The sequence below is a fragment of the Monodelphis domestica genome, chromosome 6, assembly GCF_027887165.1.
Source record: "Monodelphis domestica isolate mMonDom1 chromosome 6, mMonDom1.pri, whole genome shotgun sequence".
NCBI classification, from domain to species: domain Eukaryota; kingdom Metazoa; phylum Chordata; class Mammalia; order Didelphimorphia; family Didelphidae; genus Monodelphis; species Monodelphis domestica.
In genome coordinates, this window is record NC_077232.1 from 92,389,606 (window position 1) to 92,406,929 (window position 17,324).

Below are 17,324 nucleotides of genomic sequence, written 5' to 3' on the forward strand. Positions count from 1 at the left end.
ATAGGCATCAGGGAACCACTGAAGAGTTTTGAGTAGAGCTATCACATGACTGATCTCCACATAAGGAAGATTAGGCTGGCAGTGGGTTTGGAAGATGGATCTGAGGAGGTATGGAAGAGAATGGAGAGTATGCAATATGATGATGATGATGACAACCATTTATATTTGTCTAACAGAAAGCTGAGCAGCACAACAGAATATCAGTGGGAGTATGCTGAAAGATAGCTTGGAAAAGCTGAAAAAGAGCTTGACTTGGAGTCAAAAGAGCCATGTTCCATTGATACTAAGGCTTTGATCTTGGGCAAATCCTTTTGAACCACCACTTCATCTTTAAAATGATGATAATTGTCCATAGTACTGACCATCCAGGGCTGATGCGCGGTTTAAGTGTGACTTGTAAATGGTTTGAAATTATGCACATTTTAATCACAAATGATTAATGCATTAAAAAAAATCTTCAGCGGAGCCAAAGTAATATCCATCTCCTAACAAGTCTAAATTTGTTAATACTACTAATACTAATTTCACCACCAAACGGGACCCCAGTACACATATCCCCCAATATTTAGCAGTATCGACATCATCAAGACAAGAGACTATTTTGTTTTCTCTAGAGAGACAAGACTAGATTTATGCCCATTTCCTTTCAAGGGTGTATTCTTAATTGTTTATTTTCCTTATTAGAGTGGATTTATACACTATTCACATAACAAATGACTACAGTTGTATTAAACAAGCCTTTATTGATTAAAAGGGCAGAAGGGAAAAAAACCCCATTTATTAAGCACTTAATATGTGTCCGATACGACATTAAGCACTTTACAAATATTATATCATTTGATCCTCAGAACAACCATAGGAGATAGGTACTATTAATATCCTCATTCTATAGTTGAGAAAATAGAGGCAAATAGAAGTTAAGTGACTTGCCCAGGGTCACATAGCTAGTGAGTATCTGCATCTGGATTTGAACTCAGGTCTCTATCAACCATACCACATTGCTATTTCTGAAGGCAGTTAAAAAGATGGAGAGAAATCTAGAAAAAGTCCCCCAAAAAACAAAGTGAAAGTATCATGTGTAGCAGTATTCTTGGGACTACCATTTTATCTCGTAGTTTTCTTTTTTTAATAAGATGTTTTGGAAATTAGACACAAAGCTGGACTTAGTTTTCCAAATAAATCAGTTTATCAGAAAACCACATACAACTAGCTCCCAGCTCATCAAAGCAGCTTCCTTAAACATCAGTATTTTCTTTGACCTTTTACTCCTTAGCTATGTTATAATCAGGAGCTATTTAAAATATCGCTACCAGAAATCAGTAACCTGGACAGAGTTACTTTCCCTTTTCTCCTTTATACAGTTTACTTCCTAGTGTCAAAAGAATAGGTCCTCTGCTTTCTCTTACAACTACAAGCAAAAAGGCTTACTGAATACAACCAGATAGAGTTATCCTTATCACACATGTATCACGTATCCCTTCCATTTATGGGTCTGCCAGCATGTCACTCTGCAGGAAAAAGATGGTGACTTTTCCCAGAATAAACCTCACAGATTGGGGCCAGGGCAAGCAGAAAGAAACCTAGTGAGTCATTAAAAACAACATCAGAAGTCGTGATGTGACGATAATAAAGAAGTAATTAAGTTCAATTCGGTAGAGCGGGAGGGAGAATTCATTACTCTGGTGCCTAAAGGTGGGGCATATGTTAAAAGTTTTTGTGCCTTCCAAATTTTATAACCACTAATAATGAAACATGTCTTCTGACTCTGGCGATACTCTTCCAGCTATACAATGTTGCCTCAAGCTTTTTCCCCAATGAAATTCTGTTGAACATATAAGCATATATGAGGTAATACTTACAAAGCTTTTGGCACAATGCCCGGCATACAGTAAACATTTAGCAAATGCTTATTCACCTTCCTTTTATACAAATCTTAGTTATCATCATCATCATTATTATTGTTAATATTACTAATTATTAAATCATTCCAGAAAAGCCCCAGCTTTCTCATCCTAGTTCTGTATGGGACTTTAATCTAGGCTTTGCAGCACTGAATTATGATTTTCACCAAAGATAAAAAAAAAAACATAATTGTTCAACTTTATTACTTTGTTGATCTGAATTAATACACATTTTTCTGTTTGAAACAAATATTTATTAAACATTTTCAAAGTAATCTTTGTAGATGGCCAGGCTGACCTCATAGGAGTATACATAAATGTACATATATGTGTATATGTCACACATACATACATACATACATACATACATATATATATATATATATCTGAAAGGGATCTCAGAGACCATCTAGTCAGACTCCTTTATTTTAGAGATGAGGAAATGGAGACACACAGAGGTTAAGCAACTTTAACTCAAGGTTAACACCAGCAATGAACATCAATAGCAAGATTTGACTATCCACTGTACCACTAGAGCTGCACCCTCATTAATGTGGGCATAAATCCATTGAAATACATGCAAGCCTCTGTTCTGGGTACTCAAGATATACATATTTTTAAAGACTCAATTTCTTTATAACTTCAAGAAATTTGCTGTCTATTGGAGTAGGTAATGGATAGATAAGATGCAAATGAGTTAAAAAAAAAAGAGAGACAGGATATTTTAGGACCAAAGGAAAGAGCCAGACAAAGAATTTTTGAGGAAATTTGAGGAGGCAAAGAATATTTTGCTGGGCGCTCAGGTTTTGTGAAGGAAGAGAAGGATTTAAATAGGCAGAGATGAGGAAGGAGTATATTCTATGAATGAGAGATGCCCTGTACCATGTACCATTGGACAGAGGTCAGAGACAGCAGAAAAGTTCAGGGGAAAGCTATCAGTTCTTATAGAGAATGCAAAGGGAAATAATATGAAATAAGGCTAGAATTTAAAAAAAAATTGTAAGATGGCAGAGCCTGGAGATACCAGGCTAAGTAACAGTTCAAGTAATATATTTTATCTTTGGTGATATCCTCAGGTGGTTTGGGATATTCGTCTTTTAAATATAATTTAATTAATGATGACAATTGCCTTCCTAATGTTGAATTATTCTGACATCTGTGGTTTGAATCCAACTTGGCCATAATGAATTGCCAGTTTTTTGACAGGATCTTAGTCAGAATTATTGTATTGATACTCATTATTGATGCTGGTCTATAATTTCCCTTCTGTACTTTGTTCTTCTTTGGCTTAGGTATTAGGGTTAGTAGAATGTTTTCTTTTTCAGTTTTTGAGAATTACTTAGTATAAATGCTAATTTTTCTTTAATATTTTATAGTGTTCTTTTGTGACTCTATCAGTACCAGTAGTATATTATCTTGGGTAGTTCTTTTTCCGCTAGTTATATTTCTTTTTCTGAGACTGGATTATTTAAGATATCTCTTTGGTCCATTGATAGTATGAGTACTTTATATTTTTGAAGGTATTTCTTTATTTCTTTTGTGTTCTATTTTGTTAGCACATAACTGCATGGAATGTTCTGTTTATTCTTTTTATCTCTTTTGATTTTGTCATGATTTTAATTTGTTTCTTTGCCATACTATTGACTTGTTTTTTTTGCCCTCTTCTTTTAGATGAGATATGCTAAAGGCTTATCAATTTTGTTAGTCTTTTCAAAGAACTAGCTTTTGGTTTGATCATTTCTGAAGGGTTTTTTGGCTTGCAGTTTATATCTACTGTATTTTAAATTTTTTTGGTGCTTTTTAAAGGTTTATTAATTTGTTAGTTTTTTAAATATTTAAATGCATTTTCAGTCAATAATACTCTCTATTTCAATTTTATTAACATATGATTTGGGGATATATGTCCCATCCCCATCACTGTTATAGCTTAATCACAGAAATTTGGATCATTTTCTTTCACATAATTATCAATTGTTTTTATGAGTTTTTTTTTTGAAGCTAGATTTTTTTTTTATTTTTTTTAAATATATTTTATTTGATCATTTCCAAGCATTATTCATTAAAGACATAGATCATTTTCTTTTCCTCCCCCCCACCCCCCATAGCCGACGCATAAGTCCACTGGGCATTAGATGTTTTCTTGATTTGAACCCATTGCTTTGTTGATAGTATTTGCATTAGAGTGTTCATTTAGAGTCTCTCCTCTGTCATGTCCCCTCAACCTCTGTATTCAGGCAGTTGCTTTTTCTCGGTGTTTCCACTCCCATAGTTTATCCTTTGCTTATGAATGGTGTTTTTTTCTCCTGGATCCCTGCAAGTTGTTCAGGGACATTACACCGCCCCTAATGGAGAAGTCCATTACGTTCGATTATACCACAGTGTATTAGTCTCTGTGTACAATGTTCTCCTGGTTCTGCTCCTCTCGCTCTGCATCACTTCCTGGAGGTTGTTCCAGTCTCCATGGAACTTCTCCACTTTATTATTCCTTTGAGCACAATAGTATTCCATCACCAACATATACCACAGTTTGTTCAGCCATTCCCCAATTGATGGGCATCCCCTCGTTTTCCAGTTTTTGGCCACCACAAAGAGCGCAGCTATGAATATTTTTGTACAAGTCTTTGTGTCCATTATCTCTTTGGGGTACAAACCCAGCAGTACTATGGCTGGGTCAAAGGGTAGATATTCTTTTGTCGCCCTTTGGGCATAGTTCCAAATTGCCCTCCAGAATGGTTGGATCAGTTCACAACTCCACCAGCAATGAATTAATGTCCCCACTTTTCCACATCCCCTCCAGCATTCATTACTTTCCTTTGCTGTTATGTTAGCCAATCTGCTAGGTGTGAGGTGATACCTCAGAGTTGTTTTGATTTGCATCTCTCTGATTATAAGAGATGTAGAGCACTTTTTCATGTGCTTATTAATAGTTTTGATTTCTTTATCTGAGAACTGCCTATCCATTTCCCTTGCTCATTTATCAATTGGAGAATGGCTTGATTTTTTGTACAATTGATTTAGCTCATTATAAATATGAGTAATTAAACCTTTGTCAGAGGTTTCTATGAAGATTTTTTCCCAATTTGATGTTTCCCTTCTGATTTTAGTTATATTGGTTTTGTTTGTACAAAAGCTTTTTAGTTTGATGTAGTCAAAATTATTTATTTTACATTTTGTGATTCTTTCTATATCTTGCTTGGTTTTAAAGCCTTTCCCCTCCCAAAGGTCTGACATATATACTATTCTGTGTTTACCCAATTTACTTATGGTTTCCTTCTTTATGTTTAAGTCACTCACCCATTTTGAATTTATCTTGGTGTAGGGTGTGAGGTGTTGATCTATTCCTAGTCTCTCCCACACTGTCTTCCAATTTTCCCAGCAGTTTTTATCGAATAGTGGATTTTTGTCCCAAAAGCTGGGATCTTTGGGTTTATCGTATACTGTCTTGCTGAGGTCGCTTTCCCCCAGTCTATTCCACTGATCTTCCTTTCTGTTTCTTAGCCAGTACCAAATTGTTTTGATGACTGCTGCTTTGTAATATAGTTTTAGGTCAGGGACTGCAAGGCCCCCATCATATGTGTTTTTTTTTCATCATTTCCCTGGATATCCTTGATCTTTTGTTCTTCCAAATGAACTTTGTTATGGTTTTTTCTAAATCAGTGAAGAAGTATTTTGGTAGTTCAATGGGTATGGCACTAAATAGATAAATAAGTTTGGGTAGGATGGTCATTTTTATTATATTGGCTCGTCCTATCCATGAGCAGTTAATGTTTTTCCATTTGTTCAAGTCTAGTTTTAGTTGTGTGGCGAGTGTTTTGTAGTTGTGTTCATATAGTTCCTGTGTTTGTCTTGGGAGGTAGATTCCTAGGTATTTTATTTTGTCTAAGGTAATTTTGAATGGGATTTCTCTTTCTAGTTCTTGCTGCTGAGCTGTGTTGGAGATATATAGAAAAGCTGATGATTTATGTGGGTTTATTTTGTATCCTGCAACTTTGCTAAAGTTGTTGATTATTTCAATTAGCTTTTTGGTTGAATCTCTAGGATTCTTTAAGTAGACCATCATGTCATCCGCAAAGAGTGATAACTTGGTCTCCTCCTTGCCTATTTTGATGCCTTCAATTCCTTTATCTTCTCTAATTGCTACTGCTAGTGTTTCTAGTACAATGTCAAATAGTAGAGGTGATAATGGGCATCCTTGTTTCACTCCTGATCTTATTGGGAATGCATCTAGTTTATCCCCATTGCAGATGATATTAGCTGTTGGTTTTAGATATATACTGTTTATTATTTTTAGGAATGACCCTTCTATTCCTATGCTTTCTAGTGTTTTTAATAGGAATGGGTGTTGTATTTTATCAAAGGCTTTTTCTGCATCTATTGAGATAATCATGTGGTTCTTGCTAGTTTGCTTGCTGATGTGGTCAATTATGTGGATGGTTTTCCTAATGTTGAACCAGCCCTGCATCCCTGGTATGAATCCTACTTGATCATGGTGAATGATCCTTCTGATCACTTGCTGGAGTCTTTTTGCTAGTATCCTATTTAAGATTTTTGCATCTATATTCATTAGGGAGATTGGCCTATAGTTTTCTTTCTCTGTTTTTGACCTGCCTGGTTTTGGAATCAGTACCATGTTTGTGTCGTAAAAGGAGTTTGGTAGAACTCCCTCTTTGCTTATTATGTCAAATAGTTTGTATAGTATTGGGATTAACTGTTCTCTGAATGTTTTATAGAATTCACAGGTGAATCCATCAGGCCCTGGGGATTTTTTCTTAGGAAGTTCTTTGATGGCTTGATGGATTTCAATTTCTGATATGAGATTATTTAAGAATTCTATTTCCTCTTCTGTTAGTCTAGGCAGTTTGTATTTTTGTATATATTCATCCATTTCTCCTAAATTGGTGTATTTATTGCCATATAATTGGGCAAAGTAATTTCTAATGATTGCCTTAATTTCCTCCTCATTGGAGGTGCTGTCCCCCTTTTCATCTTTAATGCTGTGAATTTGCTTTTCTTCCTTCCTTTTTTTAATTAGATTAACCAGTACTTTGTCTATTTTGTTTGTTTTTTCAAAGTACCAGCTTCTTGTCTTATTTATTAAATCAATAGTTCTATCACTTTCGATTTTATTAATTTCTCCCTTAATTTTTAGGATTTCCAATTTGGTTTTCTGCTGGGGGTTTTTAATTTGATCGCTTTCGAGTTTTTTCAATTGCATTTCCAATTGATTGATCTCTGCTCTCCCTTGTTTGTTAATATAAGCATTCAGGGATATGAATTTACCTCTGATTACCGCTTTGGCTGCATCCCAAAAGGTTTGAAAGGATGTTTCGCCATTGTCATTTTCCTCGATGAAATTATTAATTGTTTCTATGATTTCTTCTTTAGCTAAACGGTTTTGGAGTATCATATTGTTTAATTTCCAATTGGTTTTAGATTTGGTTTTCCATGTACCATTACTAATCATTATTTTTATTGCCTTGTGATCTGAGAAGGCTGCATTCATTATTTCTGCTTTTTTGCATTTGTGTGCTATGTTTCTGTGACCTAATGTATGGTCAATTTTTGTGAATGTGCCATGTGGTGCTGAGAAGAAGGTGTATTCCTTTTTATCCCTATTTATTTTTCTCCATATGTCTATTAATTCTAATTTTTCTAAGATTTCATTCACTTCTTTTACCTCTTATTTATTTTTTGATTTGATTTATCTAAATTTGATAATGGTTGGTTTAAGTCTCCCACTAGTATGGTTTTGTTGTCTATTTCTTCCTTCAATTCTCCTAGTTTCTCCATTAGAAATTTGGGTGCTATATTATTTGGTGCATACATGTTGATTAATGATATTTCCTCATTGTCTAGAGTCCCTTTTAACAAAATATAATTACCTTCCCTATCCCTTTTGATCAGGTCTATTTTTGCATTGGCTTTATCAGATATCATGATTACCACTCCTGCCTTCTTTCTATCAGTTGAGGCCCAGAAGGTCTTACTCCATCCTTTAATTCTGACCTTGTGGGTGTCAACCCGCCTCATGTGTGTTTCTTGAAGACAACATATGGTAGGGTTTTGGATTCTAATCCATTCTGCTATTCGTCTACGTTTTATGGGTGAGTTCATCCCATTCACGTTCAAAGTTATGATTGTCATTTGTGGACTCCCTGGCATTTTGATTGCCTTCCCTAATTCTAACCTTTTCTTCTTCGGCTCTACCTTTTAGTCCAGTGATTTACTTTGAATCAGTCCCCCTTGTCCCCTCCCTTGATGTTTCCCTTTTTAGTCCCTCCCTTTTTCTTCCCTCCCCCTCCCCCCTCTCTTTCCCTCCCTTTTTGTTCTCCCTCTCCCCCTCCCCCCCTTGGTTTTCCCTTCTCCTTACCCTTGTTGGGTAAGATAGAATTCAAGATCCCAATGGATCTGGATGTTTTTCCCTCTCAGAGTTGATTTCCCTGAGATTGAGGTTTAAGTAAACCCCCCCCCTCTTTCTCTCCTTCTTATAGGAGTTTTCTTCCCCTCCCCTTCCCATGTGAATCTTTGTGTGAGAACCATTATTCTATTTGGTCTTTCTTTACCCCCTATTTATACATTACATTTTCCCCACATATTAGTATACATAGATTGATATAAATGTAGTCCTTATAGAAGAGAGTTTGAGTAAAAGAAGAAGATAACATTTTTCCCCTTTCCTTAATATTTACCTTTTCAGGTATTCCTTGCTCTTTGATTTTCGGTATCAAACTTTCCACAGAGCTCTGGTCTTTTCTTTGCAAAAAGTTGGAAGTCTTCTATTTTGTTGAATGCCCATACTTTCCCTTGGAAGTATATAGTCAGTTTTGCTGGGTAGCTGATTCTTGGTTGGAGACCCAGCTCTCTTGCCTTTCTGAAGATCATGTTCCATGCCTTACGATCATTCAGAGTAGAACTTGCAAGGTCTTGTGTGACCCTGATTGGCATTCCTTTATATCTAAATTGTCTTTTTCTGGCTTCCTGTAGGATTTTTTCTTTTGTTTGATAGCTTTGGAATTTGGCAATTACATTCCTGGGAGTTGTCTTTTGGGGGTTTAGTGTAGAAGGTGTTCTGTGAGCTCTGTCAGTGGCTGTATTGCCCCCTTGTTCTAGAATCTCTGGGCAATTTTCTTTGATTATATCTTGTATCACCATGTCCAGTTTGGTGTTTATTTCTGGCTTTTCTGGGAGTCCAATTATTCTTAAATTCTCTCTTCTCCCTCTATTTTCCAGATCTATCACCTTGTCGGTGAGATATTTTATGTTCTCTTCTAATTTCTTGGTGTTTTGGCTTTGCTTTATTAGTTCTTGCTTTAAAGCCTGGTTTTCTTTTACAGTTTGGTCAAACTGGTTTTGTAGATGCGTGAATTTCTTTTGCATTATTTCCCACTTTTCCTCCCAGAGGGCTTCCATCTTTTTGGTCATTTCTGATTCAAATTCTTCATGGGGTTGTGGAGAGTTTCTATTTCCTTTGGAAGATTTTGGATCATTTTCTTATATATCTTCTTCTATCTGCTCTGTATTTTGTATTTTGGCTCCATAGAATGTGTCCAAAGTCGCCCCTTTCTTCTTATTTTTCTTGGTATTTTGGGGCTTCTGTGCTTCTGTGGAGTTTGCCATCTCTGAATGTGGAGGATTAGCTTTTCTTATCTCTGTCTGGTGTTCAGAGGCTTTAGTCCTGGGCAGATGTTGGTTCTATGAGGTTTCCCTGGGTTAAACTGAATATGCCTCACTGGAACTGGAATGGAAGGGTCGGACCACGAGGCCACACTCTCCCCCCGGCTCGCTTTCTGGAAGTTGCCTTCAGAATCGCTGGCCGTGAGACTGTTTCGTCGGCCTGCGGGGGGATGGGCTGCAGCTTTCCCCAAGCTCCGAGGGCAGGGACTTTCACTGAGACTTGGATAGCAGGATCCAGCCCGTGAGGCTGTCTTGCCCGCCCTGAGGGTTGCTGTTGTTTCGACCAGCTCTCTGCAGCGGGAGCCCCAGGCAGTAACTTTCACTGGGACTGGGTAGAAGGCCCTGAGGGTTGTTGTTCCGAGGACCCTGCTCTCTGAGCCGGGCGGGCTGTGGCTTCCCAGAGCCTTGGACTCTGCGCTCCTACCCCTGAGGTCCGAGGGATCTTGGGTTCTGGCTTTTGAGGGGAGCCGAACCTTTTGAACCGGGTCCAGGTCCAGGAGGAGGGTTCCCAGGGTCTGTGCTGTTGATCGTTTTGAATTTTGGCGCCTTAGGAGCTTATAGTTTGAGATCGGTCGGGAAGGGTTTTCCGGAGATCTGAACTTTAGCTTTCTCTAAGCCGCCATCTTAACCGGAAGTCCTGAAGCTCTTTTATGAGTTTTTTATACATGGTTTACATTTGTTTGTAATAGGTCTGTCCCCTAATGCATGGTCAGTTTTTGTAAAAGTTCCATATTCTTTAATTGTTCCACCTAGAATATATCATAATTCTTTGAGATCTAGTTTTTCCAGCAATTTGTTGTAAAATTCTCCTTTTGTTTTCTTTTTTGTTAGATTTATCTAACATTTATTTGTTAAATTTATCTAGCAATTTATCTAAAATGAGAGACATTAAAATCTCTAGTCACTATTGTACTATTTTTTATGTCTTCTTGTAAATTAGTTATTTTTTCTTTATAAAGTCAAGGCATTTAGAGTAAATAAATTGATATTAGTTTGTTGTTTAAGGTTACTTTCAACATAGTGTAGTTTACTTGTTTATTTCTTTTTTATATTGTGAAGTTTGTTGTGGGTTTGTTTGTTTGTTTTTTTGCTTTTTTGATAGCTTGATTGCAACTCTTGCTTTTTTGGATTCATCCGATGCATAATAAATTATGTTCTAAACACTCCCTTTTATTTTGTGTATGTCTTTGTTTCTTATATATGTTTATTATAAGAAACAGATTGTAGGATTTGATTTTCTTATCTAATTTTCACTATTTAATTTGTTTTATAAAATCTATTTAAATTTTCCATAATGAGAATTAGGCTTATAATTTCATTAATTTGCCTTTAATATTATTTTTCTGAATTTGTGTTTTGTTTTTTTATTTTTTTTCCCTGAAAAGACAGTAGTAGCTTTCTGTTTATTATACTCCATTCTCTTCCCTGCTTCCACCTTCTTTGTCACCTTTCTCTATTTTTGGAATTTTGTTTAATCCTTTCCCCCCACTTTTTTCCTTTTTAAAAAAGTTATATAATTTCTCCTCCTTTTCCCCCTTTCAGTTAAGCAATATAATAAAATATTCCTTCCTCTTCTATCCTTCAACTTGTTCTGTTTGTTAGATTTTTATTTCATTTTCCTTGACTTTTTTTTCTAAATTGTATTTTTAAAATATTTTTCTTTCCCCCATTTATTCTAGATTTTTATTCTTTGATTCATGTCCTATGTTATTTATTCCTTTTTAGCCTCTGTATTACTAATGGAATTAAAACTTCTAGATACCTATTTTTTGAGTTCCTTCTTCTAAAATTTCTATGTCATTGCCTTACAGATCTTTGTGTCCTCTTTCCCCTTCCACTTTTATTTTTTGGTGTGCTTTCCTCTTAGAAATATCAATTCCTGCAGGAGATAGACAGGGTAGAAATATTGTCCCAAGGTAAAAATATTTCCTTTAGGACTCTATGTTATACTTCTCCCCCTTCCCAATTGGCCATTATATCTCCTCTTTGGACCTATGTCCTTCCTATCTTTTTGGTGACAGATGCCTCCAATTCATCTTCTCTTGGTGCAAGATTCTGTCCATGGAGGCATACAACTCTCTTAGAGGTAATGGTCTCTCTAAGTAGTAAATTTCTGCAGATTATAACTAATTTAAGGTCCCCATCATTCATTGTCTTTTTCTTTAATGGAGCATTCTTCAATGGGATCTCTTCCTTCCTACTACTGAATTAAGATTCCCTTCTATTCATCTTCCCCTCTCTTTCAATCCTTCAATTCTCACTTATTCTTCTTCTTTCTAAAATGTAGCAGTCCACACCTATCTATGGTCAAGGGAAATAGTTAAAATGTAAAGATTGTCTTAGGAGAGTGCATGCTCAGTCCTGCGCATGGCAAGTAAAGCTTTTGACCCTTGATCCCAGGGTCCCCCAGCTTTAGGCTCAAAATCAGGTTTCTTTGTGCTCACCTGGCTGAGACAAACCACACCTATACCTTGTCGTAATTTACAATTGACCAATGGCAATCCACTATGTATTTATCCATATGTATTGTGTACATTTGCATCTCAATAATAATAAATAGGAGCTTCCACAGAGAGCCAGCTCTCTTTTTACCTTATCACCCCTCACCTGTCTCTGTCTTTAACTTCCTCCCTCTCTATCTCTCTCTCTTCCTGAAAGGCCTTTCCTCCTCAATCTCTTATCCTCAAGTGGTTCGTGCTTAGAGTACCAGCTCTAAGGAACCGGTGATTTCTTTTTTGATCTCCTCTCCTCAAGCCGGACTGATCTGTACCTGCAGCCCAGGCTGTAAGGGATCATGGCTTTTCTTTCAGCTAATCTCCATGTTCATTGCTTACTCCCATATGTTAGTTTGAAGCTACTTAACTGGTTCAGGTCCTAGTGAAAGCTAAGTAGCTGAGCTTATTCTGTGGAGCTCGATTATTATAAATATTATGTGTATGCCTGCTTCTCACCCATCTCCTTGGCTCCAATACTTCCCCCAAGGTCAACCTTCTATCTTTCCTTTCGTGGGAGGGCTGCGGGCCAGCCCCCTACTCCCACATAAAATATTACAGAAATTATTTTTCATTATCTTAATTGGGGTATACCATATATTCCTTCTAGCTTCTTCCCCTGTTTCCTTTTATCTGCATTTCCATTCTGCAGTTTAGTTCTGCAGAAAACATTGATTCATGTATAGGTGGGGTTTTGTGAGGTTGAGCCCATGATGTCAGACCTGTTTCTCTATGATCAATTCTTTTATTTACAGTCTTCTTTTGCCTTTATATCCTCGTGTAATTTTTAAAAAATTTCCCAGTGATTCTATGAAATATTGTTATTCTGTTGATGATGGTTTTAACTCTTTTTAGGTTTTTTCCTCCTTTTTTCCCACAGGGCAATTTATTTCATTAATTGTGCATTACTTGGTTTTTCTTCACTTCCCACATTCAATTATTTGCCAAATCTTGTTACTCTCATACTCTAAGAAATTAAGAAAAATACAGCTTCAAAGAGATGGGAAAAATTTGTATGAAATGATAGAAAGTAAAATAAGCAGAACCCAAAGGATAATTTCTTCATAGTTTAAGATAAATATTATTTTTAAAGAGTAATTTCAAAAGACAAGAATTTAAATCAACTAAGTAGTAATCATGATTCCAGAGGAGAGATAAAGAAAAACATTGCCCTCCATATGACAGAGATGATGGGCTAAAATGAAGAATAAAAAAACATTTTGAGACATTACCAATGTAAGGACTTATTTTACTTGATTATGCCTATGTGATACTGAGATTCCATATTTCCTTTTTCTATTTCTTTCTAGTAGATGGGAGGAGACCAAAGTGGGGGAAAGAGTGCTTGATGACTGATAAAAATAAAATAAAAGCTTGACATTTCTACCTTCTCAGCCTCTCTCATATAACCCATTTTCTCCCCTCATGTAACTAACCACCTTAGGTTAGGCCCTTATTACATCTCTCCTAGATTACTACATACCCTCCAAATGGTCTCCTTGCTTCAAGTCTCTTGCCACTCCAGCCCATACTATGCACCGATGCTAAAGTAATTTTCCTTAAGTGAAATCTCATCCTATGACTCCCCTACTCAACTCCAGTGCCTTCTAATTTCCTTTGCGACAATAAAATAAAATGAAAAACTTAGCTTGTAAAACTCTGCAAAAGCTGGCATCTATTTATCTTTTCAGCTCTATTGGACATTACTACTCTCCTTATACCCTGAAATCCAGTCAAATTGGCTTTCTTTGTGCTCTTCACTTCGGACACTCCATTTCAGTGTTGTGCCTTTTGTATGGACCATCCCTAGAATGTACTCCTTTTTTTAAAAAACCTTTGCTTCCTAGAGACCCTCTCTTCCTTTAATAAGACACAGCTCCAGTACTGCTTTCTACATTAAGCCTTTACTGACTCCTCCAACTGCTGGTGCCTTTCTACCCAAACTATTTTGTATGTATTCATATTATATGTTCCAGAATATATATACATAATTGTACACACCAGCATTTATGTGATGTATACATATGAATATATACATATATGAATAGATAATCATACATGAAATATATATAGATATTTATTAATAAATACACATATACACACATAGCTATATTGTTCATCTCCTCCCCATTAGAATGTAGATTCCTTATGAAAAGACCACTGCTTTCTTTGTTTTTGTATTCACATTGCCAACATATCATGGAACATGCTAAACACGTAAATTATTGTTAACTGATTAAATAGCCTTCTCTCTAATTGCTTTAGCCTTCCTTTCTCAGATTACTTTTCATCTGCTCTGTATAATTTGCATTTATCTAGATATATTTAAACTTACACCTATGTAGAAACAAGATACAGGTATCCCTTACACACCACAAATTTCTTGGCATGGTTTTGATGTATCGCAAGTCAGTGTATGAAATTAAATGAGAATTTTTTGGGAATTTTGTGGAAGCTGTAGGTGATACACAAAGGCCAGCAGATGACATAGTAAAAGTTTGGAAACTCAGAATTGCATAAATATATATGTATATAGTGTATAATATCAATATAATGTATCTTTTAACACCATAAACATAGCTTTTTTTTTTTTTACTATTAAACACCTGATAAAAGAAAAAGAAAAAATTCAGACTTCTTCTCTGATAAGAAGGGAGTGTCAAACAATCTTACACAGATTCTCTAGATTTAGGGGGTACTGCCAAAAAATTGCACTCAGATTTTACAGATCATGGGAGCTCTGTGCCACTAACATCAATGTATATGTTAAGCTGTATATATCATCTATCTATCTATCTATCTATCTATCTATCTATCTATCTATCTATCTATCTATCTACCTATATATGAATCAATGTCTTTCTCTCTCTCGGTACATCTCTATCTCTATCTCTACATCTACTTCAAACTCTTCCTCTCCCTTGCCCTTACATCTATAGTTATGTGGAAAATTGGAAAAATTTTCAGAAGGGCTTACTAAATTCTTGTTGATTAACTGTTCTGATCATTACCATCAATATCAGAAGCCCAGATGGTCCTGGAGTCAGTACAGCATCTGAAGTGGAAATCATACTTACAGTGTTTTCCTTCATCAAAGCTTTTTCCACTTCCTGTCGGCTAAATTCTCCAATATACCAGTCATACGTCTTGAAAGCCTGAAGTTTAAGAAGGAATAATGAATGACTTTAAGGTCTGAGGACATGTGAATATCAGTGCCCTTCCTTCAGCTCAAGCTCAAGTCTCTCCTTTTGGAAGTCTACTTTGTCTACTCCCAGAGCAACCACTGTCTTTCTTCTTCTTTTAGACTTGACTTTCCAATAAAATTCTGTTTCCTTTTTCTCTTAGACTAGGGATTCTTTGGCAGATTGGTGAAGCCTATGAACCTCATCTATCTAAGGGTAATGCCAACCTAAAATCTTGGCAACTACAATAACTCAAAGATCTATTATCCTTTATGGTTTACAAAGTTTGCCACATACATTATGTCATTTAACCCTCACAGAAAGACTGAAAGAATAAGGAAACAAGTATTTGTGCCCATTTATAGATGTTGGAAACGCATTCAGCAAGGTGAAGTAATTATAAAGTGGTGGATTCTAGCCTTGAACTCTTCTGCCTCCAAGTCCAGGAATCCCTCCATTAGGTCATGTTTACAGAAACACACAAAAGCTTCACACATCCTTTAAAGAAACATATGGACTTCCGGTCAAGATGGCGGCTCAGAAGCTGCGAAAGTTCAGACCTCAGAAACCCTTCCTTACCGATCGCAAACCGAGAGCTCATAGGACACTGAAATTCAAGCTGAACAACAGGACAGACCCAGGGGAATCCTCCTCCCGGACCTGGATCAAAAGGTACGGCCTCCCAAAAGCCAAAACCCTAGATCACTCAGATCTAAGGGGCAGGCAGAAGGAAGGTCCCAGGACCCATCCCCCCCAACCCAGAGTGCTGAGCCCACGGCAGCAGCGGGAACTTCAGGGTCAGCAAAAGGGCCCTAGAGCTGGCTATTTTGAAGGACTCACCTTGAAAGCAACCTGAGCCAGTCTCCGGGAAGCCCAACACAGATGGCAGGGAAACATAGAGAGAAGGGGGAAGCCTGTAGACCCCTGGCTGGGTCCTTCCAACTGAGTCTCAAGGGAGGTCCCAGCTTTAGGGCACCAGCTGAACCCAATCCCATCAGGAGCCCTCAGAGCTACTGAAAGGAGAGAGATCTTAGGGCCGGCAAAGGGGTTGCTCCGAAGAGCTTACCTTGAAAGTAACCTGGGCCAGTCTCCAGGCAGTCAACACAGATTGTGGAGGAGGAGGTTGGTTTTTTTTCTTTTTTTTGGCTCCAGGATCATTCGACCCACACCAGTTGATCCTAATCCCATCAGGAGCCCTCAGAGCTTCTGAAAGAACAGAAACAGGGCCTGCGAAGGGCTTACCTTGAAAGCAACCTGGGCCAGTCTCCGGGCATTCAACACAGATTGTGGAGGAGGAGGTTTTTTGCTTTAGGGCTCATTTAGTACAAACAAGCTGAACCTAATCCCATCAGGAGCCCTCAGAGCCCAGGGAGGCCATGACCCCTCCGCCCTTAAAGAGCAGAGTCTTCTGAAAGAAACAGCTGAATCTAATCCCATCAAAAGTCTCCAGAACGCAGGGAAGCCCAAGCTCCCCATCCATCCTCATTGGCTGATGGACTTTAAGCCAATCAAAAGCATCCAGAGGACAGGAAAGCTCAAACCCCCAACAACCCTCCCCCAGAGACTACACCAAGAGATCTTCTGTTAAAGCTCCAAGAGGGGAGACTGATAGAAGTCCCCAAAAAACAAAGAAAATGAGAGGAACAAGAGCACAGACAAATATGGAGAGTAAAGAAGGGGTGAATTTGAGCAAATAACAGAAAAAGAATAAAGAAACTACAATAGACAGCTACTACTCAGCAAATGGAACAGAGGGGGAGAGATCAGCAAACAATAAACCAGAAATCCCAGCGAATTGGATACAGGCTGTGGAAGAACTCAAAACATAACTAACAGAGGCTGAAGACAACTGGGAGAAGAACTTAAAAATTAAGATAAGTCATCTGGAAACAGAGGCACTTGAACTAAAACAAGAAAATAGTGTCTTGAAAGCCAAAATCAACCAGCTGGAAAATGAGGCAAAGGATATGAAAGATGAGGTAAAGAGGATGAAAGACGATCTTCAAAGAAAATCAGACCAGAAGGAAAAAGATGACCAAAAAGCCAGAGATGAAATCCAATCTTTAAGAACTAGA

The 17,324-nt window shown here is 37.2% G+C and overlaps 1 protein-coding gene across 2 annotated transcripts in view; it reads right to left on the reverse strand.

The window, feature by feature from the left end:
* Positions 1-17,324, reverse strand: part of CLNK (cytokine dependent hematopoietic cell linker) — a 96,771-nt gene that overhangs the window by 21,211 nt on the left and 58,236 nt on the right. For both annotated transcript variants that reach the window (XM_007496734.3, XM_056802431.1), the window contains exon 13: positions 15,145-15,222. In XM_007496734.3, the coding sequence (XP_007496796.2) occupies positions 15,145-15,222 (78 nt within the window). The remainder of the gene's footprint in view (positions 1-15,144; positions 15,223-17,324) is intronic.